Source organism: Peromyscus californicus, unplaced genomic scaffold (genome assembly GCF_007827085.1).
Source record: "Peromyscus californicus insignis strain IS unplaced genomic scaffold, ASM782708v3 Scaffold_3__1_contigs__length_106647218, whole genome shotgun sequence".
Taxonomy (NCBI): domain Eukaryota; kingdom Metazoa; phylum Chordata; class Mammalia; order Rodentia; family Cricetidae; genus Peromyscus; species Peromyscus californicus.
Window position 1 is genome coordinate 48,934,908 of NW_026294551.1, and position 22,093 is coordinate 48,957,000.

The following is a 22,093-nucleotide window of genomic DNA, read 5'->3' on the forward strand; positions in this document are numbered from 1 at the left end:
TGAAGGTGAGGGAAGAAACACACACACACACACACACACACACACACACACACACACACACACACACAGAGGCACAGAGACACACACAGACATACACAGACACACAGAAACAGAGACACACAGACACAGACACACAGACACAGACACACACACACAGAAGCACACACACACACACACACACACACACACACACACACACACACACACACACTGTGGCCATGGGAGAGGGAATTGTGTATCCCAGGTTGCTGTAACTCGAGTGGACTCTCTTCCAGGGCTAGGGTGGTAGAGGAGACGTCCTGGTTCTAACATCCACACCCTCATCTTCTTCCTTATTCCCCATCTATCTACTGAAACAGCTGCTTAGGATCATTTCCAGGCTCTTTCCATCCTCCATTTACACTTTTTACCATTCTCTCTGAAAAGTGTTCATGGACTCTCCACATCATCCTGTCAGAAGTCAACTGCACACTCCCATCTATTTTCAACTTTAATGATGCTGCTGTTCATGCAGAGGATAGATTCCTTGAGATGGAGATGGCCCTTTGGCAGATGCACTTCATCCCTGCCATTGGTATTGTTCATTTGTAGTTTAATTTGTATCTTTTCCATAAAGAAAGACTTTTGCATTAAAGCAACATTAACCTGATTACTTAGAATATTTTTGTTTTAAACTATTGAGTCCATTCAAATGAGTAGATTAAATTGTCTTTTTATTCCAAGGAAAATATTGTATTTGCCATGAATTCTGTACAGTAGGCAAGTTCAACTCACCAAAATTATATGCTAATTAAATGGTATTACAGTTACAGTATGAATTATATACAATAAAGGAAAGAGGCTTGGGATACATCTCAGGGTAGAACATTTGTCTGGCATACATGAATGAGGAGCTAGGCTCCAAACCCAGTGCAACAAAATAAATATATGAATAAATAAATATAGAAAGAATGAAATACACTTGTTCTAAAATAAGAGAAGACATAATTTTTGGATAGGGAAGACTACATATCATCAAAATCAATAAAGGAGAAATACTACCTGATAGAAATAGTTTTTAAGAATACGGAAGAGTCAGGTATGGTGGCTCACAACTTTAATACCAGCACTTAGGAGGCAGAAGCAGGCAGATCTTTATGAGTTCAAGACTAGCTTAGTCTGTAGAATGAGTTTCAGGCCATCCAGAGTTATATAGTGAGATCCTGCCTCAAAAAAAAAAAAGAAAAGAAAAATGACAGAAAGGAAGAGTGAAAGGAAGGAAGAAAGGTTTGAGGTATAAAAATTAAGTTACTTGATATCTTAAAATGGCATTAAGTTATAGTATTAACTTAAGGAATGTTTCCCCAGCACAGTAAGCAAATAAGGATAGTTGGATAAAAAAAATGAAAATATGAACACCAAATGTTCCAAGGAGGTTGTATTTGCTTGGGGAAATTTTGGGATGTTTTTCCTTCTCAGTACAATTTTCTGCATTGTGTGTGTATTATTATACAGTTGGAAATGTAGGTCATTCCTGGCACACACAAAGCACTCAATTCAATCTGGGTGGGAGATTAGTTTTAGGGATGGAGGTGGCAAAGCCTTGTTATGTTGTTAGAATTGATTTTAGCCTCCTAGGCTCAAGTTATTATCCACAGCAGCCTCTTGAGTAGCCGAGATTACGGAGAAGTGGATCACACCTAGCTCTGGGTTACTTTTAATACTAAGAAAGCAGTTGGCTTTGTTTATGCTCATTCTCCATCTAATTAAGAACACTTGGTAAGTATTTCCTGGTGCTCACATTGCAGAAAATTGAGAAATGGATGGAGGCAACCAGAGCGGGGACTCTGAGTTCCTACTCCTGGGGCTCTCAGAGGTTCCTGAACATCAGCGCATCCTGTTTTGGACTTTTCTGTCCATGTACCTGGTCACAGTGGTGGGGAATGTGCTCATCATCCTGGCCATCAGCTCCGACTCCCACCTGCACACTCCCATGTATTTCTTCCTGGCCAACCTCTCCTTCACTGACCTCTTCTTTGTCACCAACACGATCCCCAAGATGCTGGCGAACCTTCAGTCCCAGAACAAAGCCATCTCCTACACAGGATGCCTGACTCAGCTCTACTTCCTGGTGTCTTTGGTAGCCTTGGACAACCTCATCCTGGCCGTAATGGCATATGACCGTTATGTGGCCATCTGTCGTCCCCTCCATTATACTACAGCCATGAGCCCTAAGCTCTGCATCTTGCTCCTCGTCTTGTGCTGGGCCCTATCTATCCTCTATGGCCTCATCCACACCATCCTCATGACCAAAGTAACCTTCTGTGGGTCTCGGAAGATCCACTACATCTTCTGTGAAATGTATGTCCTGCTCAGGCTTGCATGCTCCGACACACGCATCAATCACATGGTGCTGATCGCCACAGGCTGCTTCATCTTCCTTGCTCCTTTTGGACTCATGATCATATCCTATATCTGGATTGTCAGAGCTATTGTCAGAATTCCCTCAGCCTCTAGCAAGTACAAAGCCTTTTCCACCTGTGCATCCCATCTGGCTGTGGTGGTCCTCTTCTATGGGACACTTTGTATGGTGTATCTGCAGCCCCTACACACCTACTCCATGAAAGACTCAGTAGCCACAGTGATGTATGCAGTGGTGACACCCATGATGAACCCTTTCATCTACAGTCTGAGGAACAAGGACATGCATGGGGCTCTGGGAAGACTTCTAAGGAAGCCGATTCAGAGGTTAACATGAGGGTTGTTTTGGGAAAAGGGAAATGAAATGGAGTGCATATATCCTTCAATATGTGCGAAGTGTCATCCTATGGGTTAGCAGGAGTGTTTGGACACAGCTCCAGCTCTGAATGAACCTATGTGATGTTAGAAAGACATGTAAGTACATCATCCCTTGCATCTCAATAGCTTTGGTAATAAATAAGGTCCCACTAATACCAATACTAGAATATTGCAGGGTTGAATTTTCAATGTGCCTGACCATAGGAGCACATTCTCAGCCTTGTCAAGATATAGCCACTTATGACAAAGAGACATCTCTCATGTTGTCTTAAATACATCAAATGCACAAATAGCAAATGGTGACTGATTAGAAGGTTGGTCACTGGGCTATGGTGATTTGGAAGAAATCCTTTAGAGATGAATAAACAGAGCCAGCAGGGTTTCAGACTGTAGAGAGCAAATTTCAGTTGACGTGGCAGTCATTCTGCTATTCATCAACACATTCTATTGAGACTGACTAGCTGAGTGTCTCTACAAATCTTCAAACTGGGTTGCAAGTATGAATATGGAGTTCATAGCCAATTGTGAGAAATAGTTAAAATTACATATAAAACCCAACTCATCAGTTGAAATGCAATTTTTAGCATGCTGATTTAAAGATGTATATCTGTCTGTTTAAAATAAAAATTCTAGGGCTGTAGAGATGACTTAGCTGTTAAGAGTACTTGCTATTCTTCCAGAGGAGTTGGGTTCAAGTTCCACATGTCAGCTCACAACTATCTGCAACTCCAGTTTCAGGGAATCCAACACCCTCTTCTGGCCTTTGTGGGAACCAGGCACAGATATACATGTAGGCTAGACAGTCATACACATAATATTAAAATAAAGCAATCTTTTAAAAATAAATAAATAAATAAATAAATAAATAAATAAATGGAAGAAAGATGCTACAGGTGAGGATGAAGTTCAAGTTAGAACACACTACCCCTTCAGCTTTTAGGGAGATATCCTTATCTCTTTGAAGGTCTTCCTTATGTCTTTGAGGTTGTGACACACATAAAGAAGTCAGAGATCTCTTTATGAGGGTATGAGATATTCTTAAAACATATGTCCCTGTACTCACTCAGGAACAAGATAATCAAAACAAAGTAAATGTAAACAGTCAACAAGATGCTGTGGGCTAGGTGAGTTGGCTGCAGATCAGATTACAAGCCTCTTCCCACTATACACTCAGGTCATTATGTGGCATATACAGCAACAAAGTTTGATTAGCTGAAGTTACCTCTGCCTTACACAGGGACTTATATTGATGGACAAAGAGTGACGTAGAAAGATGACAAAAGAATTTGGTGTCAGGACCTCCCTTGGAAAAGCTAGCTCATGGAGAGCCACTGTGGTGTCATATGATCAAGGAACAAAAAATGCCAGGATCAGACATATAAACAAATTCCATAAAGATATAAAATATCAACATTGTTATAAGCTGGAAATTGAATAATAACTGCAGTAGCTTTGGCCTGAACATTTTTCTTGGGCACTCTGACCATTAAGAGTTAATAATACCCTTCCTTGCACCAGACCCCATCCCTGGGCACCAGCCACTCCAGGGAAGACCTGCCCAACTTGGCCCCAGGTTCTGGCCACCGGGCAGGTTCCCTGCTAGCCCCACCGGGAAGGATCCCCTTCTCCAAGACCCCTGGCAGACCCTGCAGTCTCCACGCCCTGCCCCCACTCCCATCCCCCTGAGCCCCAAGCCTCTTCCTGAGACTTAGAGGCTGGCCCCCAGCTCCCATCTTGCTCCAGACTTCCCTTTTGGAAAACTGGTGAGTGCCCTTCCTTGCCCCGGACCCCATCCCTGGGCACCAGCCACTCCAGGGAAGACCTGCCCAACTTGGCCCCAGGTTCTAGCCACCCGGCAGGTTCCCTGCTAGCCCCACCGGGAAGGATCCCCTTCTCCAAGACCCCTGGCAGGCCCTGCAGTCTCCACGCCCTGCCCCCACTCCCATCCGCCTGAGCCCCAAGCCTCTTCCTGAGACTTAGAGGCCGGCCCCCAGCTCCCATCTTACTCCGGACTTCCCTTTTGGAATACTGGTCTGGCTGAACCAAGTGTGCGGATAAGGCCAAGAACGAACCACAAGGAGATGGGCAGACGTCAAGGCAGAAACATATACAACAAAATGAATAGCAATACAGCATCACCAGGCCCTAGCCCTCCTCCAACACCTAGACCTGAACATCAGAAATTGGAAGAAGCAGAAGAAAACAGCCTTATGAATGACATCATGAAGAAGCTAGAGGCTTGTGTAGAGGAAAAGACAAAAAAATGTGAAGAACGCTGTAAACAACTAGAGGAAAGGGCAAACAAATTAGAAGAAATCAATAAAGTCCTGGAAGAAAACAATAAAATACTGAGAGAAAATCAAGAAAAATCAATGAAACAAATGAAGGAAACAGTCCAAGACCTGAAAAGGGAAATAGAAAAAATGAAGAAGACACAAACAGAGGGAATGCTGGAAATAGAAAATCTGAGAAAACGATTGGGAACTTCAGATGCAAGTATAATCAACAGAATGCAAGAGATGGAAGAGAGGATCTCTACCGTTGAAGATACAGTAGAAGAAATACATTCATCAGTCAAAGAAAACACTAAAGCCAACAAAGTCATGAACCAAAATGTCCAAGAAATTTGGGACACCATGAAAAGACCAAACCTAAGAATAATAGGGGTCGAAGAAGGAGAAGAATACCAACTCAAGGGCACAGAAAATATATTCAACAAGATCATAGAAGAAAACTTTCCCAACTTAAAGAAGGAAATGCCTATGAAGATACAAGAAGCTTATAGAACACCAAACAGACTAGACCCCCAAAAAAAGTCCCCTCGCCACATAATAGTTAAACAACTAAACGTACAGAATAAAGAAAGAATATTAAGAGCAGCAAAGGAAAAAGGCCAAGTGACATATAAAGGCAAACCCATCAGAATAACACCCGATTTCTCAATGGAGACTTTGAAAGCCAGAAGAACCTGGACAGATGTAATGCAGACACTAAGAGACCATGGATGTCAGCCTAGACTAATATACCCAGCAAAACTTTCAATCACCATAGATGGAGTGAACAAGACATTCCATGACAAAGCCAGATTTAAACAATACTTATCCACAAACCCAGCCCTACAGAAAGCACTAGAAGGAAAATTCCAACCTAAGGAAGTCAGATACACCCTCGAAAACACAGGCAACAGATAAAGCCACAGCAGTAAACCCCAACGTATAGAAGTACCCACACATCACCACCAAAAAATAACAGGAATGAACAATCACTGGTCATTAATTTCCCTCAATATCAATGGACTTAATTCACCTATAAAAAGACATAGGCTTACAGAATGGATACGAAAGCAGGACCCATCTTTCTGCTGCATACAAGAAACACATCTCAAATTCGAAGATAGACACTACCTAAAAATAAAAGGCTGGGAAAAGACTTTCCAATCAAACGGTCTTAAGAAACAAGCGGGTGTAGCCATCCTGATATCCAGCAAAATAGACTTCAAACTAAAATCAATCAAAAGAGATCAAGAAGGGCATTACATACTCATCACAGGAAAGATCCACCAAGATGAAGTCTCAATTCTGAATATTTATGCCCCAAACACAAGGGCACCCACATATGTAAAAGAAACATTACTAAAGCTTAAATCACATATAAAACCCCACACATTAATAGTGGGAGACCTCAACACCCCACTTTCACCACTGGACAGATCTCCCAAATTGAAACTTAACAGAGAAATAAAGGACTTACCTGATGTCATGACTCAAATGGACTTAATCGATATCTACAGAACATTCCATCCTAACAAAAAAGAATATACCTTCTTCTCAGCACCCCATGGAACCTTCTCTAAAATTGACCACATACTTGGCCACAAAACAAATCTAAACAGATACAAAACAATTGGAATAACCTCCTGTGTTCTATCAGACCACCATGGTCTAAAGTTGGATTTCAACAACAACAAAAACTACAGAAAACCTGCAATCTCATGGAAACTGAATAATACCCAACTGAATCACCAATGGGTTAAGGAAGAAATAAAGAAAGAAATTAAAGACTTCCTAGAGATCAATGAAAATGAAGACACCACATATCCAAATTTATGGGACACTATGAAAGCAGTACTAAGAGGGAAATTCATAGCACTAAATGCCCACATAAATAAGTTGGAGAAATCTCACACTAGAGACTTAACAGCATACCTGAAAGCTCTAGAACAAGAAGAAGCACAGTCTCCCAGGAAAAATAGACGCCAGGAAATTATCAAAGTGAGAGCTGAAATCAATAAAATAGAAACAAAGAGAACAATACAAAAAATTAATGAAACAAAGAGTTGGTTCTTTGAGAAAATCAACAAGATAGACAAGCCCTTATCCAAACTAACCAAAAGACAGAGAGAGAGCATCCAAATCAACAAAATCAGAAATGAAAAGGGGGACATAACAACAGACATTGAGGAAATCCAGAGAATCATCAGGTCATACTTCAAAAACCTCTATTCGACAAAACTGGAAAACCTAAAAGAAATGGATAACTTTCTGGATAGGTACCACATACCTAAGTTAAATCAAGACCAGATAAACTATTTAAATAGTCCAATAACCCCTAACGAAATAGAAACAGTCATTAAAAGTCTCCCAACCAAAAAAAGCCCAGGACCAGATGGTTTCAGCGCAGAATTCTACCAGATCTTCAAAGAAGAGTTAATACCAATACTCTCTAAATTGTTCCACACAATAGAAACAGAAGGAACATTACCAAACTCCTTCTACGAGGCTACAATTACCCTAATTCCTAAACCAAACAAGGATACAACAAAGAAAGAGAACTACAGACCGATCTCCCTCATGAACATTGATGCAAAAATACTCAATAAAATACTGGCAAACAGACTCCAAGAACACATCAAAACAATTATCCACCGTGATCAAGTAGGATTCATTCCAGGGATGCAAGGGTGGTTCAACATACGAAAGTCCGTCAATATAATACACCATATAAACAAACTCAAAGAAAAAAACCATATGATCATCTCACTGGATGCAGAAAAGGCATTTGACAAAATCCAACACCCCTTCATGATAAAGGTATTAGAGCGATCAGGAATACAGGGAACATACCTAAACATAATAAAGGCAATTTATAGCAAGCCAACAGCCAACATCAAATTAAATGGAGAGAAACTCAAAGCGATTCCACTAAAATCAGGAACGAGGCAAGGCTGTCCACTCTCCCCATACTTATTCAATATAGTACTTGAAGTTCTAGCCAGAGCAATAAGACAACATAAGGAGATTAAGGGGATACAAATTAGAAAGGAAGAAGTCAAGCTTTCCCTATTTGCAGATGACATGATAGTATACTTGAGCGACCCCAAAGATTCCACCAAGGAACTGATACAGCTTATAAACACCTTCAGCAACATAGCAGGATACAAGATCAACTCAAAAAAATCAGTAGCCCTCCTATATACAATGGACAAAGAAGTGGAGAAGGAAATCAGAGATACATCACCCTTTACTATAGCCACAAATGACATAAAATACCTTGGGGTAACACTAACCAAGCAAGTGAAGGACCTATATGACAAGAAGTTTAAGTCCCTGAAAAAAGAAATTGAAGAAGATGTCAGAAAATGGAAAGATCTCCCATGCTCATGGATAGGCAGGACTAACATAGTAAAAATGGCAATCTTACCAAAAGCAATCTACAGATTCAATGCAATCCCCATCAAAATACCAACACAATTCTTCACAGACCTGGAAAGAATAATACTCAACTTCATATGGAAAAACAAAAAACCCAGGATAGCCAAAGGAATCCTGTACAATAACACAACTTCTGGAGGCATCACGATCCCTGACTTCAAGCTCTACTATAGAGCTACAGTAATAAAAACAGCTTGGTACTGGCATAGAAACCGACATGTGGACCAATGGAATCGAATTGAAGACCCTGACATTAATCCGCACACCTATGAACATATAATTTTTGACAAAGAAGTCAAAAGTGCACAATGGAAAAAAGAAAGCATCTTCAACAAATGGTGCTGGCAAAACTGGATATCAACATGTAGAAGGCTGCAAATAGATCCATATCTATCACTGTGCACAAAACTTAAGTCCAAGTGGATCAAGGACCTCAACATAAATCCAGCTACTCTGAACCTGCTAGAAGAGAAAGTAGGAAGTAGTCTTGAACACATTGGCATTGGAGACTACTTCCTAAATAGAACACCAGTAGCACAGACTCTGAGAGAAACAATCAATCAATGGGACCTTTTGAAACTGAGAAGCTTTTGTAGAGCAAAGGATACGGTCAACAAGGCAAAGCGACAGCCTACAGAATGGGAAAAGATCTTCACCAACCCCACATCTGACAGAGGACTGATATCCAGAATATATAAGGAACTCAAGAAATTAGACATCAAAATGCCCAACAGTCCAATTAAGAAATGGGCTATAGAACTAAACAGAGAATTCTCAACAGAGGAAACTCAAATGGCCGAAAGACATTTAAGGAATTGCTCATCATCCCTAATCATCAGGGAAATGCAAATCAAAACAACTCTGAGATACCACCTTACGCCTGTCAGAATGGCTAAGATCAAAAACACTGAAGACACCTTATGCTGGAGAGGATGTGGAGCTAGGGGAACTCTCCTCCACTGCTGGTGGGAATGCAAGCTTGTACAACCACTTTGGAAATCAATATGGCGCTTTCTTAGAAAATTGGGAATCAATCTCCCCCAAGATCCAGCTATACCACTCTTGGGCATATACCCAAGAAATGCTCAACCACACCATAAGAGCACTTGTTCAGCTATGTTCATATCAGCATTGTTTGTAATAGCCAGAACATGGAAACAACCCAGATGCCCTTCAACTGAAGAATGGATAAACAAAATGTGGTACATATACACAATGGAATACTACTCAGCAGAAAAAAACAATGGCATCATGAGGTTTGCAGACAAATGGATGGATCTAGAAAAAATCATCCTGAGTGAGGTAACCCAGACTCAGAAAGACAAACATGGTATGTACTCACTCATAGCAGGATACTAGACATGAAACAAGGATGAATTGTCTGCTACTCACATCACCAGGGAGGCTACCCAGAAAACAGGACCCCAAGAAAGACACAGGGATCGCCCAATGACAGAGAAATGGAATGAGATCTACATGAACAGCCTGGACATGAGTGGGGGTAATGAAAGGCGAGGGTCGAGGGAAAGAGAGCTTGGGGGAGCGGGAGATCCCAGCTGGATCAACAACAGAGAGGGAGAACAAGGAATAGGAGACCATGGTAAATGAAGACCACATGAGAACAGGAAGAAGCAAAGTGCTAGAGAGGCCCACAGAAATCCACAAAGATACCCCCACAACAGACTGCTGGCAATGGTCGAGAGACAGCCCGAACTGACCTACTCTGGTGATGGGATGGCCAAACACCCTAATTGTTGTGCTAGAAACCTCATCCAACTACTGAGGGATCTGGATGCAGAGATCCATGACTAGGCCCTGGGTGGATCTCTGGGAGTCCAATCAACGAGAATGAGGAGGGTTTATATGAGCGAGAATTGTTGAGACCAAGGTTGGATAAAGCACAGGGACAAATAGCCAAATGAATGGAAACACATGAACTATGAACCAATGGCTGAGGGGTCCCCACTGGATCAGGCCCTCCGAATGGGTGAGACAGTTGATTGGCTTGATCTGTTTGGGAGGCATCCAGGCAGTGGGACCAGATCTTGTGCTCATTGCATGAGTTGGCTGTTTGAAACCTGGGGCCTATGCAGGATTGTTTGGCTTGGCCTGGGAGGAGGGTACTAGACCTACCTGGACTGAGTCTACCAGGTTGACCTCAGTCTGTGGGGAAGGCTTTACCCTGGAGGAGATGGGAATGGGGGGGGGCATTGGGGGGAAGGTGAGGGGGACGGGAGGGGGGAGAACAAGGGAATCCGTGACTGATATGTAGAACTGAATTGTATTGCAAAATAAATTAAAATAAATTAAAAAAAAAAGAGTTAATAATACACTGCTTGGGGCATGGCTGGAGATTTTCTTTCTGTCTAGCATTCTTGAAGACCCAAAACCTGGCAGCCTGAGTAAGAGCTGTCATATGCTTCTAGATTCTTAAAATTTGGGTTATGGGGTTGATGATTAAAACCTATTATAAAAGATAAATCTCTTTATCAATGATGACTAAACTTGAGGGAAAATGATTGTAAAAGTTAACACTGTGCTGTCACAGTTTATCAATGATGACTCAAGTTATGACCCCAGATGTGCAAGAGAAAAAGTTTAACACATGTCCGAAAAAAAAAAAGATATGATCTATGTTTTGGAAGAACATGAGTCCATCTCTTATTAGTGAATTCTGTATAAATGAAAAAAAAACACTCTGGCTGCTAGTCAATCAGGTTACAAGATTGTACTACCATGGCCTGCCTTGCTTCTTCCTTTGCCTACTCCTTGTCTCCTCTCTGGAACCTGTCAACCACTGGGGCAGGCTCCCTGAAGTCAGTCTATAAAGACAAAGACAAATGACTCCTTCTTTATATTACATTCGCCAATGTGAGGCCATGGGGATCTCAAAAAACCAAGGAAATTGACAACAGAATTAAATGAAGTTCCAGTAACCATCTTTATGCTTGTTTAACCCTTAAATGTCCCCTCAGAAGATCACATATTAAAGACTTGGTCTCCAGTTCAGCAGTGTTCAGGCTCAGGGAGGTAGCAGGGTCATGAAGATACTGCCTTCATGAATAGATTCACCCATTCACGGATATATCATTGATGACCAATGAGGAAAGACTTTGTTACAAAATCAGGCTCCCCTGCTTTGAAGCCACTCTGAGCTGAGCAGTTTTCTCCTGCCTCCTCTTCTACCTAAGCTAGTGGGCCAAGTGACCAGGGACTGAGTCTGGGGCAGGTAAGCACCTGCACTGCTTAGAATCCTGGGATGCTACTTAGCTTGGGCTATGCATACACATCTCTCTGAGCACCTAGCAACCTGTTAGTGGAGGAGCCACATGCTTTGAGCTGCACCTGCACCTGCTGTAAAGGATGGGAACAAGTCACTCCCCTTAACAGTCTCCTGACAATGGGCATTCAAACTCTTCCTAGAACACTGTCCAAGAACCAAGAGCCATGGGCTGATTTGATCTAAACTGGTTTTGGGTGCATGCACAATTGGTCAAAGTGTGTCCTCAAAGGAAACATTTAAGGAGAATCCTCTATTTCCCATCTTATGTCCATGCATGACTGATTAAGACCAGAGGTGTTACAGGAAGGAACATGTGTAATGAGTCAAGGCTGACATAATATAAGTATGGCAATCTAAAGAGCAAAGAAAGGGTATTTGGGAGCATTTGGAGGAAGAAACGGGAGGGAGAAGTGGTGTGACTGTATTATTATCTCAAAAATAAAAGAAAAATTTTAAAACACTGTCTCTCAGCAACCAAATTCCTCCTTCTCTTAAACTTTGTAAAAGGAAGCCCCAAACAATAGCCCTTGATGCCCTCACTCAGGTGGCCTGCTGTCACCTGGATGGTGTGTCTGGCTTGTTCTATCATTTTGCTTTGAGTAACCTTGATGCTTCTGCCAATATGTGTGAGCTTCTTAAATAAGGGGCCAATAACCTAGAAACACCCAGTCCGGACCACAACTTCTGTAACAACCCCCTGAAACCCTGAGTCAATATAAATATGTTCTTCCTGTAAGTTATTTATCTCAGACATTTTGTCACAGTGGCACAAGCTGACTAGTGTACTATCCCTGAGGAATTGGGAGAATAGTATCTTCTAGAGATTCAGTGACCTACACAGGGGCACAGATAAACAACTAAACAAAACCAAGAAACTGATACCGAAATAAAATGTGAAGTTCAACCAACAGAAGCTATAAAAAAAGAACAGTAGTATTGGAGTTGAGTCACACAATAACTGAAATGAAATGAATCAATTAAGAGCTTCAAGAGTAGACCTGACAAGCATAATGAAGAATCGCCTATGTGCAAGTGGGTAATTTAAAATTACCCTATTTGATGAACAAAATGTAAAAGAATGAAAGGGGAGTGAAGAATGTCTGTAGGACTTAGGAGCATCATTCAAGTGAGCCAATACATATATCCTGGACTTTCTATAAGAAGAGAAGGAACAGGGGACTTTGGGAGCATAGCATGAAGGTCCTTGTGCCCACAGATCTCCAGAGAAACCAGGAATGTTAAGCATACAGGATTGTTTTTCCAAGCAGAAAGATGAAAAATCTGCTCTTCCATTAAGAAAGTTGAGAATTGGAAGTGATTAACAGCCTGGTGATGTGGTGGTATTGTGTTCCACAAAATATTGTACACCCTAATAAACTTATCTGGGGTCAGAGAACAGAACAGCCACTAGATACAGAGGCTAGAAAATGGTGGCACTCACATCTTTAATCCTAGCATTCCAGAGGCAGAAATCTGTCTGGATCTCTGTGAGTTCAAGGCCACATTGGAAACAGCCAGGCATGGTGACACACACCTTTAATCATAGAAAGTGAGCCTTTAATCCCAGGAAGTGAGGGCAGAAAGCAGAAATGTATATAAAGTGTGAAAACCAGGAACTAGGCTGGTTAAGCTTTTAGGCTTTTGAGCAGCAGTTCAGCTGAGATTCATTCTGGATGAGGGCACAGAAGCTTCCAGTCTGAGGAAACAGGATCAGCTGAGGAATTGGCTTGTTTTGCTTCTCTGATCTTCCATCATCCACCCCAATACCTGGCTCCCAGGTTTGTTTTATTAATAAGTCCTTTTAAGATTCGTGCTACATGGTGATCTGTGTTATCTGTTAGACTAGGTCATATCAAACTCTTACTACCAAGACTGGAGGTGGCTAGTAATCTAAAAGACCCTAATATCCAGAGGCTCCCCTAAGATTCCACAACCAGGACCAGAGGTGGTTAACAGCCAAAATGACTTCTAAGCTATCTGTATGACAGAGACCAGGCCAGACCCTTAATCCCTTAAGTTAGAACAGGTAGCCTATCTCTAGACCCCATCTCCTTGGAGAGAATGACATGTACCCTGAGTTGAGTTTCAATATAATTACGTTCTTTGTGCACCGCAGATTGTATTACACCAGGAAACTTTTTGTTTTTCAAATTGTACTGAGCTTAAATACACTGGGAATAAGCTGCCTGTTATTAGACTATACAAAGTCTGATCCAAGTTGACAGAGTCAATCTGTACTGGGTTTTCATTCTTATCTCTTTGTGAAGTTCACTGGAAACACCTACATGGACCAGAACCAAAGCAAACCAAAATGAAATCATTACAAGAGCAAGAACAGTCTTCCTTCACCCACATTTCATCATCTTCTCTTGAGTTGACATTAATGACATAAAGAGAGGTGTCTCCAGAGCCCACAGTTTCTACAGTGAGAAAAGATAACCAAAGACAAGTAAGCAGTCTCCCTAGCATTCCCAGATCCCTCTCAGGAACCCTGCTTGGACTTCCTCATGGGGAACACTGTAGCATAATTGGCACAGTAAGACTGCCTGGGCCAGCTAGAAACAAAGACAGGAGGCATTGTCTCATCCAGGGTTCCGATCTTGGTAGCAGCCATAATACAGACCTCTGTATTATGACCAGGTGAGATGCCTAGTTAGAGGTTTTTAATCCTGAGATTCACAAGAGAAAAAAGTTTCACAATTTTGACCCAAGTTTGAATCAAGCTTTAATTAGCTGCTGACCAGGATGGACTTTGGTCAGGATCACTTCTGGAATTCCCAGTGATTAATGACAAGACACATGCTGTAGGGTCTTTTTAAGGAAAAAACCATTCAGCCACCGTATTTCCCCATGAGGCTTTATTATTTACCAAGAACTACAACTTTCAGAATTCCAGGAAGTTACCTGGTCCTTGAGCAGGTGGGGCTTACAGGTTGACTTTTGGTCTTACATTCCTCCCTTGACTTGTATCCTGGGTCAAATTCTTAACTCTGTGATGAGTACTTTTTTATATTGGGATCTAATAACCATCAGCTTAATGGTAACCAGATAGGAATTATCATCTAGTTGAGGTATCAATGATATAAGAGCCAACAGCAATTAGCAGAAGCACAAGGGCCTAAGACCTGTGATGGCTGACATCAGAGTTACTATCTAGAAGGAGTCTGGAAATGGATGGGGCACCAGTCATTTATCTCATTTCAGGTCCCCTTTTTGTAATATTTTTTTGAGTACAGCCAGATTATAATTCCAAAGATTTATGTAGAAATAATTATTTTCTCTTAAAGCCATATAATACCTCTTGGTTCTGCATAAAGCAGGCCAAGTTTCCTATCATATTGTAGAACTATTTCAGTTAATGAATCTACCTGCTGATAAGTCTGGGCCCATTTTTCTGGTTTGCCAATTGGCATTATAGGTAGCTATTTTATCTCCTATGCCAGGGAGTTTCCTTTTGATTTAGCATTTCAGCCCATTGGTGGTGGTGGGGGGGGGGGGTAAAGGACACTGTACTTGCTTCTGTAACTACTTCCAGCTGAAACTAGGGCATCATCTGGACACAGAAATGCTGAAAGGCTAGTCAAAGGCTGGACAACAGGGGCACTTATCAGAAGCATCTATTTCACTGACCCTGCTGAAGAGACAGGGAGTAATCATATTGGCTAGACTGGTTTATGCCATTTTTCAGCAACGTCCAGAGCTCAGTGGTTTGCAGTTCACAGGTGCATGACCTGAAACTGGTCATGGGACTGTGGACTAGACAGAAGCTCAGAAGTGAGAACTGTTAACTGGGTCATATAGCAAATTAAAACCCCCAGGGGAATAGTATTTCTGTCCATTAATAATTGTTGGATGACTAATGTAGAGGTGCTTAAGCAAGGTGAGGATGATCATCTGTATTGGAGGCTGAGGAGCTCAGGACACTCACGGCCTCTTCCATCTTAGTAATGTACAAGGCACGGTTCAGCAGCTCAGTGGAAGAACAGTGGGACAGTGGCTGAGCTCCAATGGAGGCTCTCTGTTCTGACGGTTACTTCCTCGTCAAGGAAACCCTGATCTGCAATTGATTCCACACTCCTATCCCACCTCCTTTCCTATTACTATAAAGAGCAGTATTTGAATATGTCAGGGAAAGGGGTCCAGCTCTATCTATTGATAAAATCGCCATTGTATGTTCCATCCAGGGATGCTCAATTTTAACACCCCTCTATATAGGATAGATAGACAGGATGCAGGGAATCATTGGATACAGCCACTTTTTTATTTTTATTTTTATTATTTAAGAAATCAGAATTTTGTAGGTCTTGTAGGCCTAACCAGGTCTTATTTTAATTTAAAACATTCATTTTAATGTTTGGAAAGGGAAATGAGACTCTAGCAGGAGTGATAGTAGTATTTTTATACAAAATGGAATATCTTCTTTAACTAATTGTACGATAAGATACAATTTTTATTTATTTGATCAAGAAACATCAGCTCTTAAAGTATAAAACATCACGAATATTGACATTATTAGAGATTCATGTGTTTTGTATAGTTTGGATAATAGGAGTCCACCAAACCAAATCTTTGGGTATCTCTAATCATTGTAAATAGAATTTAATTTACTTTGAGTTTTTAAGTATTTGAGTATGTTATAGGGCATCTTAGAGCATTTAATTTGTTGTCTCTTAACATTTTTTAATTGAAAATAGCTTCCTTTCTCATACAATATGTCTTGATTATAGTTTCCTCTCCCTCTATTCCTCCCAGTTTCTCCCCACCTTACCACCCCTCCGGATCCACTCTATTTCTGTCTTTCATTAGAAAAGAACAGGCTTCTAAGACAAACATGACAAATAAAACATTAATAAGATGAAGCAAAAAACTTTCATATTAAAGTAGACACATTAACCCAACAGGAGGAAAAGAGTGCCAAGAGAAGGCGATAGAGTCAGAGACCCCCTCGTTCTCATAGCTATAATATATAAGCAGGCGACCTGGTGTAGACCCATGTAGACCCTGTGCTTGCTGCTTTAGTCTCTGTGAGCTTATATGTACCTTGCTTAGTTGATTCACAGGGCCATCCATGTTCTCCTGGTGACCCCACCCCCTCTGATTGTTACAGTCTTTCCACCACCTCTTTTGCAGGATTCTCTGAGCTCTTGAGTTGAGGAATTTGATGGAGACCCCCAGTTTTACTCTCTCTCTGCATAACGTCTGGCTGTGGGTCTCTGTATTCATTCCCATCTGCTGCCGGAGAAGCCTCTCTGATGATGACTGGATAAGGAATTGATCCTATTTGTCTTCCTGGGTCTGTAATCATTGTAAATAGAATTTAAATTACTTAGAGTTATTAAGTATTTAAGTATGTTATAGGGCATTTTAGAGCATTTAATTTGCTGTATCTTAACATTTTTAATATCAATGGAAACATAGTAGTATAATTGGTTGAACTAAGTTAATGTTTTTTAGTAAGAAAATGTTTATTTACTTACAGTCTTTATCACCATAAGCCATGGGTCTCTTTGTCTTTGCCTCTGTCTCTCTGTCTGTCTCTCTCTCTCAGAGAAATTATGCTCTGTAGTTCTTGAGGATCTTGTGGGATGTTAAAGTAGAAATATACCATAATCAACTAGGTGCTGGAGTTAGCAAGCTAGTGACTAGTAAGGAAAGAGATTAACAGTTCATGAGCAGCATGCATTGCTTTTACATTGTTATGTCAGAAAGGAGGAGTGAACCTAGCTCAACCACAGGGATCTATGGGCCATTTGTCAGGAGAGAAAAGACCAGCAATTGGTCTTTAAGGACAGAGTGTCCTGGGTTATAAGATTGTGAGAAAAGCATTCCAGGGGACAGACACAGTTTTTGTTATGCCAAGAAGAGAAGGTCAAGTGGTGGACTCTAGCTGTTTTCTTAGAAGGATAGATGCCAACAGGAATTTCAACTCACCCTCTCCCTCTGCTAACTCACTCTTAGCCCATGACAGTTTTAAACCAGTTAGAAAGCTTTTTGAAGGAACAAGGAACAGTTAAGAACTGTGTTTGATAGACAATAGATAGATAATTTATTTTCCTTTTTCTTTCTTTTTTTAAAAAAAACTTTTATTAGCATTTATTTTATGCTGAATTTTTCCCATGCCATAACATTTTATTTCTTCAGTTTCTTCTGGGATATCTTTTTGTCTTCTGTGCACCCTGCCCTTCTGACTTTGGAACAGTTTGTTCCTTTTTAATGAGGATAATCTCGTGTGGCAGAGGGAGCTCATGCATGGGTTTATCCAGCCATGAGTTCTGTAAGTTTGTTGACATATCTTAGGTGCTTTGTCCACCCAAATATGGTCAATGACTGGAGAATCTACATCTAAACCCTTCAGTTCAGCATTACTCTCCGCATTTTTAAAAATGTGCAACAAAAATTCAGCGTTTTGTTTTGTTTTGTTTTGGCCACAGACCCTACGCCCAGCCCCACTGTTTGGCCTGGGCACACCTACTGACTCCACCATTATACTGCTGGAATGGCATACATTGCTTCTTTAAAGTGACATCTTTCAGATCCTTGGTGGCTTTACAGATATGCATACTCTTGACGGCCTGTACAGCTTCATAGGTGTTCTTAAAGTGAGCATGAAGATTTGAACCTCTTGATGTTCATGATTTTGTAGGGTTTTCTGGGTCAAGAGAGTAGTGAACCATCTTCACAAGTCACCTTAGGCCACTTAAAATTTTGTTTTGTAATACATTCAGCTGACCTGTGTATTTTGATTGGAGAGTTGAGAACATTAATATTTAGAGTTATTATTGAAAGGTGTGTGTAGATTTCAGTCATTTTGATATATTTTTTTTGCTGACCAAAAACCAGAAGCCCCAAATCTTAACTCTGTGCTCAACACTGTGACTTTCTAGACTGTAAGACTTTGAAAAAAATGTGGTAGAGATGCACAGTAGAGTGCAATTTAGTCACCAAGAAGGAAATTCTGTCATGGATGAAACTAGAAGACACTAAGTGAGACAAACACACTCTCTCTCATATAGAGAAGTGACAAAATGTTCCTAAGGTTGAATAGTGGTTACTAGTGATTGGGGAGGGGGGAGTTTGTGCATATGTGTGTGTGTGCGCGAGTGCATGCATGTGTGTGTGTGTGTGTGTGTGTGTGTGTGTGTGTGTGGTAAGGCAGAATTTGATCAGTGCATGCTGGGAGTATCACACCAAGCCCCATTAATATGTTCAGTTAATGCATCCAATAGAGACTTTCTAAGAACCATCTCAACTGTAGCAAAAGTGAGTTTACAAACACATTTGTTAAATAAATGTGTGAACTTGGTCACCCCCATGAAGATCATGCTTGAAACACGGAGAAAGTCTAAAGCATTTCCAAAGCACCGGAGAGGCTTGTGTCTTGGGAAGGCAGGTACTCATCATGTCCTGGCTCCCCCTGGAATATTCTAATCTCAGAGGCCTCCACAGGGAGAAAGTGGAGAAGAGCAAGCCCACTGGGAAGATGATGTCAGCCAAGCTGTTTGTCTCTTTGTTTCTCTTTGATAAACTTCCAGCTGTGGAGATTATTTGGTTTCCTCTCTGCCTGAGGAGTGCCTGTCCCCTTCACTGGGTGAGTGCCATTCCAAGAGCCCTCACTGCTTGCTCACAACTGGGCTTCCAAACAAGTGATTTCACTCTTGGGCTTTGGAATGACATCTCTTTCTTCCAAGGTGGCCCTTAGGAAGCTCAGGTACTTGACTGAGAGGGGATAAAGGATACAGGAGATACTAGCTGCCAGGATAACCAGACAAAACAGTTCATTAGGTAGTTGATGGAGAGGAATGACAGGCATGTGAGCTTTAGAGATACTGAGATGGAGGTAGTGGTCTGATCAAATTCATGTAAAAAAAAAAAAAAGGCCAGCACCTCTAATAGTGGTTGGCCTACTGGGACCTGAGGATCTTGTTCATTGGGAAGCATCTTCCTCTGATCATGCCATTTGTCTTTGAGGAACTCCAGCTCCAGTCTTTTTCCCTGTGTGTCTGGACCCACCTGAGTGATGATTATCTTCACTTCAATGAGGCAGATCACTATGTGACCTTGTGAGGCTCAGGGAGTACCAGGTATATGACAGTATGTGTGGGAACCATTTATGGCTCTATGGCTGTATAGCAAACTGTGGTCTTGTGATAGCATGCGGGGTAGATGGTGTGGAAATTAACTCAGGAGGAAGAAGGCAAACAGCTTTTATTTTGAGTGGTGAAATGGGAGGGCCTGGGTATCTTGTTGTTACTAACATCCCATTACAGCTGGTCATCTGCCTGCAGGTTTCACATTTGTGGATTCAGCCACATATCAAGAGTATGTGGAAAAATTATGTCTGTTCTGATAAGTACAGGTGTCATCCCCCCCCATATCAGCATCTTAAACAATATAAGATAAGAGAAACTCAGGTGGCATGGACACAGGGTGAGATGTTGGATGTCTTCTAGAAATGACTTACGGGAGGATGTGCATAGGCTATATGCAAATGCTATTGCATCTTACATAAGAGACATGAGCACCCTCAGATTTGGGTATCAGAGAAGCTATGGAACCAATCTCCATACGATACTGGGGGCCACTGTAGGATGACATGTACAGTTTACAGTTTTGGGAAGAGGACCATGCCCCCTCTTCTCTAGAAGCTTCCTTTTCATGCTTCAGGATCTTGTGTAGCCAAACTGTTCAGGCCACCATCTGCAGACTGTGGTTTTCTTTATAGAATTTTGGCCTCAGGTACATAATCTTTCCCTCTAACTTTCAAATATCCCATTCCTTCCCATTATTATTTAAATATTACTTTTTACCAGTAAGTGTTGAATGCACCACACCTTTATCTGTTACATCTCTGTCTTTAACTTTCTTTCCCTTGTGTCTGCTATGCCCTTGCATCCTGGCTGCACCTGGACATCACAATGCTCGATGGTTATTCCCAAGATGCCACTGTCCTTTCATCACCTTCAAACTTCCTTCAGCTGATAACTGGGGGAAGAGAGTCATGGATCTGGGAGCCTCGGGAAATGATTCCTGTGTGACCACATTTGTCCTGCTGGGTCTCACCGAGACTCCAGCTCTGCGGCCCATCCTCTTTGGCATCTTCCTTCTTGCTTATGTAGCTACCGTCGGTGGTAATGCCAGCATCCTGGCTGCTATCTTTATTGAACCCAAGCTCCACACCCCCATGTACTTCTTCCTGGGGAACTTATCTGTGTTGGATGTTGGATGCATCAGTGTCACTGTTCCTGCCATGTTGAAGCATTTCCTGTCCAATGACAGACACATTGCCTATGGGGCCTGCCTCTCACAGCTCTTCTTCTTCCACCTCCTGGCTGGGACAGACTGCTTCCTGCTGACTGTCATGGCCTATGACCGCTATGTGGCCATCTGCCACCCCCTCACCTACAGTACCCATATGAGCTGGAGCATTCAGAAGGCCTCAGTGTGCCTGTCATGTGTATTTTCCTTTAGCAATGCATTGACCCAAACTGTTGCCTTGTCTACTCTTAAATTCTGTGGCCCCAACACAATCAATCACTTCTACTGTGACCTCCCTCAGCTTTTCCAGCTCTCCTGTTCCAGCATCCATCTCAATGAGCAGCTGCTTTTTGTAGCAGCAGCCTTCATGGGTGTGGTCCCCTTGGTCCTCATCTCAGTGTCATATGGCCATGTGGCAGCTGCAGTTCTTCGTATTCGGTCTGCTGAGGGCAGGAAGAAAGCCTTCTCCACATGCAGCTCCCATCTCACCGTGGTGGGCATCTTCTATGGGACAGGTGTCTTCAGCTACATGAGGCTGGGTTCAGTGGAGGCTTCAGACAAGGACAAGGGTATTGGCATTCTCAATACTGTCATCAGTCCCATGCTGAACCCGCTTATTTACAGCCTTCGGAACCCCGATGTGCAGGGTGCCCTACGAAAGGTGCTCACAGGAAGGTAGCCTCCAATAGACACTCCTTTCTTTTGGCCTTAACCAATGCCACAGCTCCACTCATTGCTTCTAAGTGATATTGTGATTAATGTAAATGGAGTGAGGGTATGACAAAGTAGGGTACATTCTTGCTTCAGAAGGGAAGTTCCTCAAAAATAGTAATAGCTATCACTTATATCCTCACTACCACAAACAAGGTACTAAGTGACTAGCACCAGTATGCAGTTAATTCTGCTAATCATGTAAGGTAGGTGCAGTTTGCAAACTGTAGATCAGGAAACTTAACTTCAGAGAGGTTGAGCAACTTCCTCAAATTCATAGAGCTAGTGAATGTGAGAGCAAGGTTTTGATCCTAGAGGCAAGCTATATAAGTAAATATTGCTTCTTAGGAGTAAT

The 22,093-nt window shown here is 41.8% G+C and overlaps 2 protein-coding genes across 2 annotated transcripts; both read left to right on the top strand.

Annotated features, from left to right (window-relative positions):
• Positions 1-1,798: 1,798 nt before the first annotated feature.
• On the top strand, positions 1,799-2,737 carry LOC128123388 (olfactory receptor 1D2). The gene has a single exon (XM_052759746.1). The coding sequence runs from the start codon at positions 1,799-1,801 to the stop codon at positions 2,735-2,737; it is 939 nt and encodes a 312-aa protein (XP_052615706.1).
• An 18,033-nt stretch (positions 2,738-20,770) lies between these two features.
• On the top strand, positions 20,771-21,706 carry LOC128123296 (putative olfactory receptor 3A4). Its single transcript, XM_052759545.1, has one exon. The coding sequence runs from the start codon at positions 20,771-20,773 to the stop codon at positions 21,704-21,706; it is 936 nt and encodes a 311-aa protein (XP_052615505.1).
• Positions 21,707-22,093: the final 387 nt, after the last annotated feature.

Bases quoted from the DNA above. Each gene is read 5' to 3' on its own strand.
- LOC128123388 (XM_052759746.1), top strand. From the start codon at position 1,799: ATGGATGGAGGCAACCAGAGCGGGGACTCTGAGTTCCTACTCCTGGGG.
- LOC128123296 (XM_052759545.1), top strand. From the start codon at position 20,771: ATGGATCTGGGAGCCTCGGGAAATGATTCCTGTGTGACCACATTTGTC.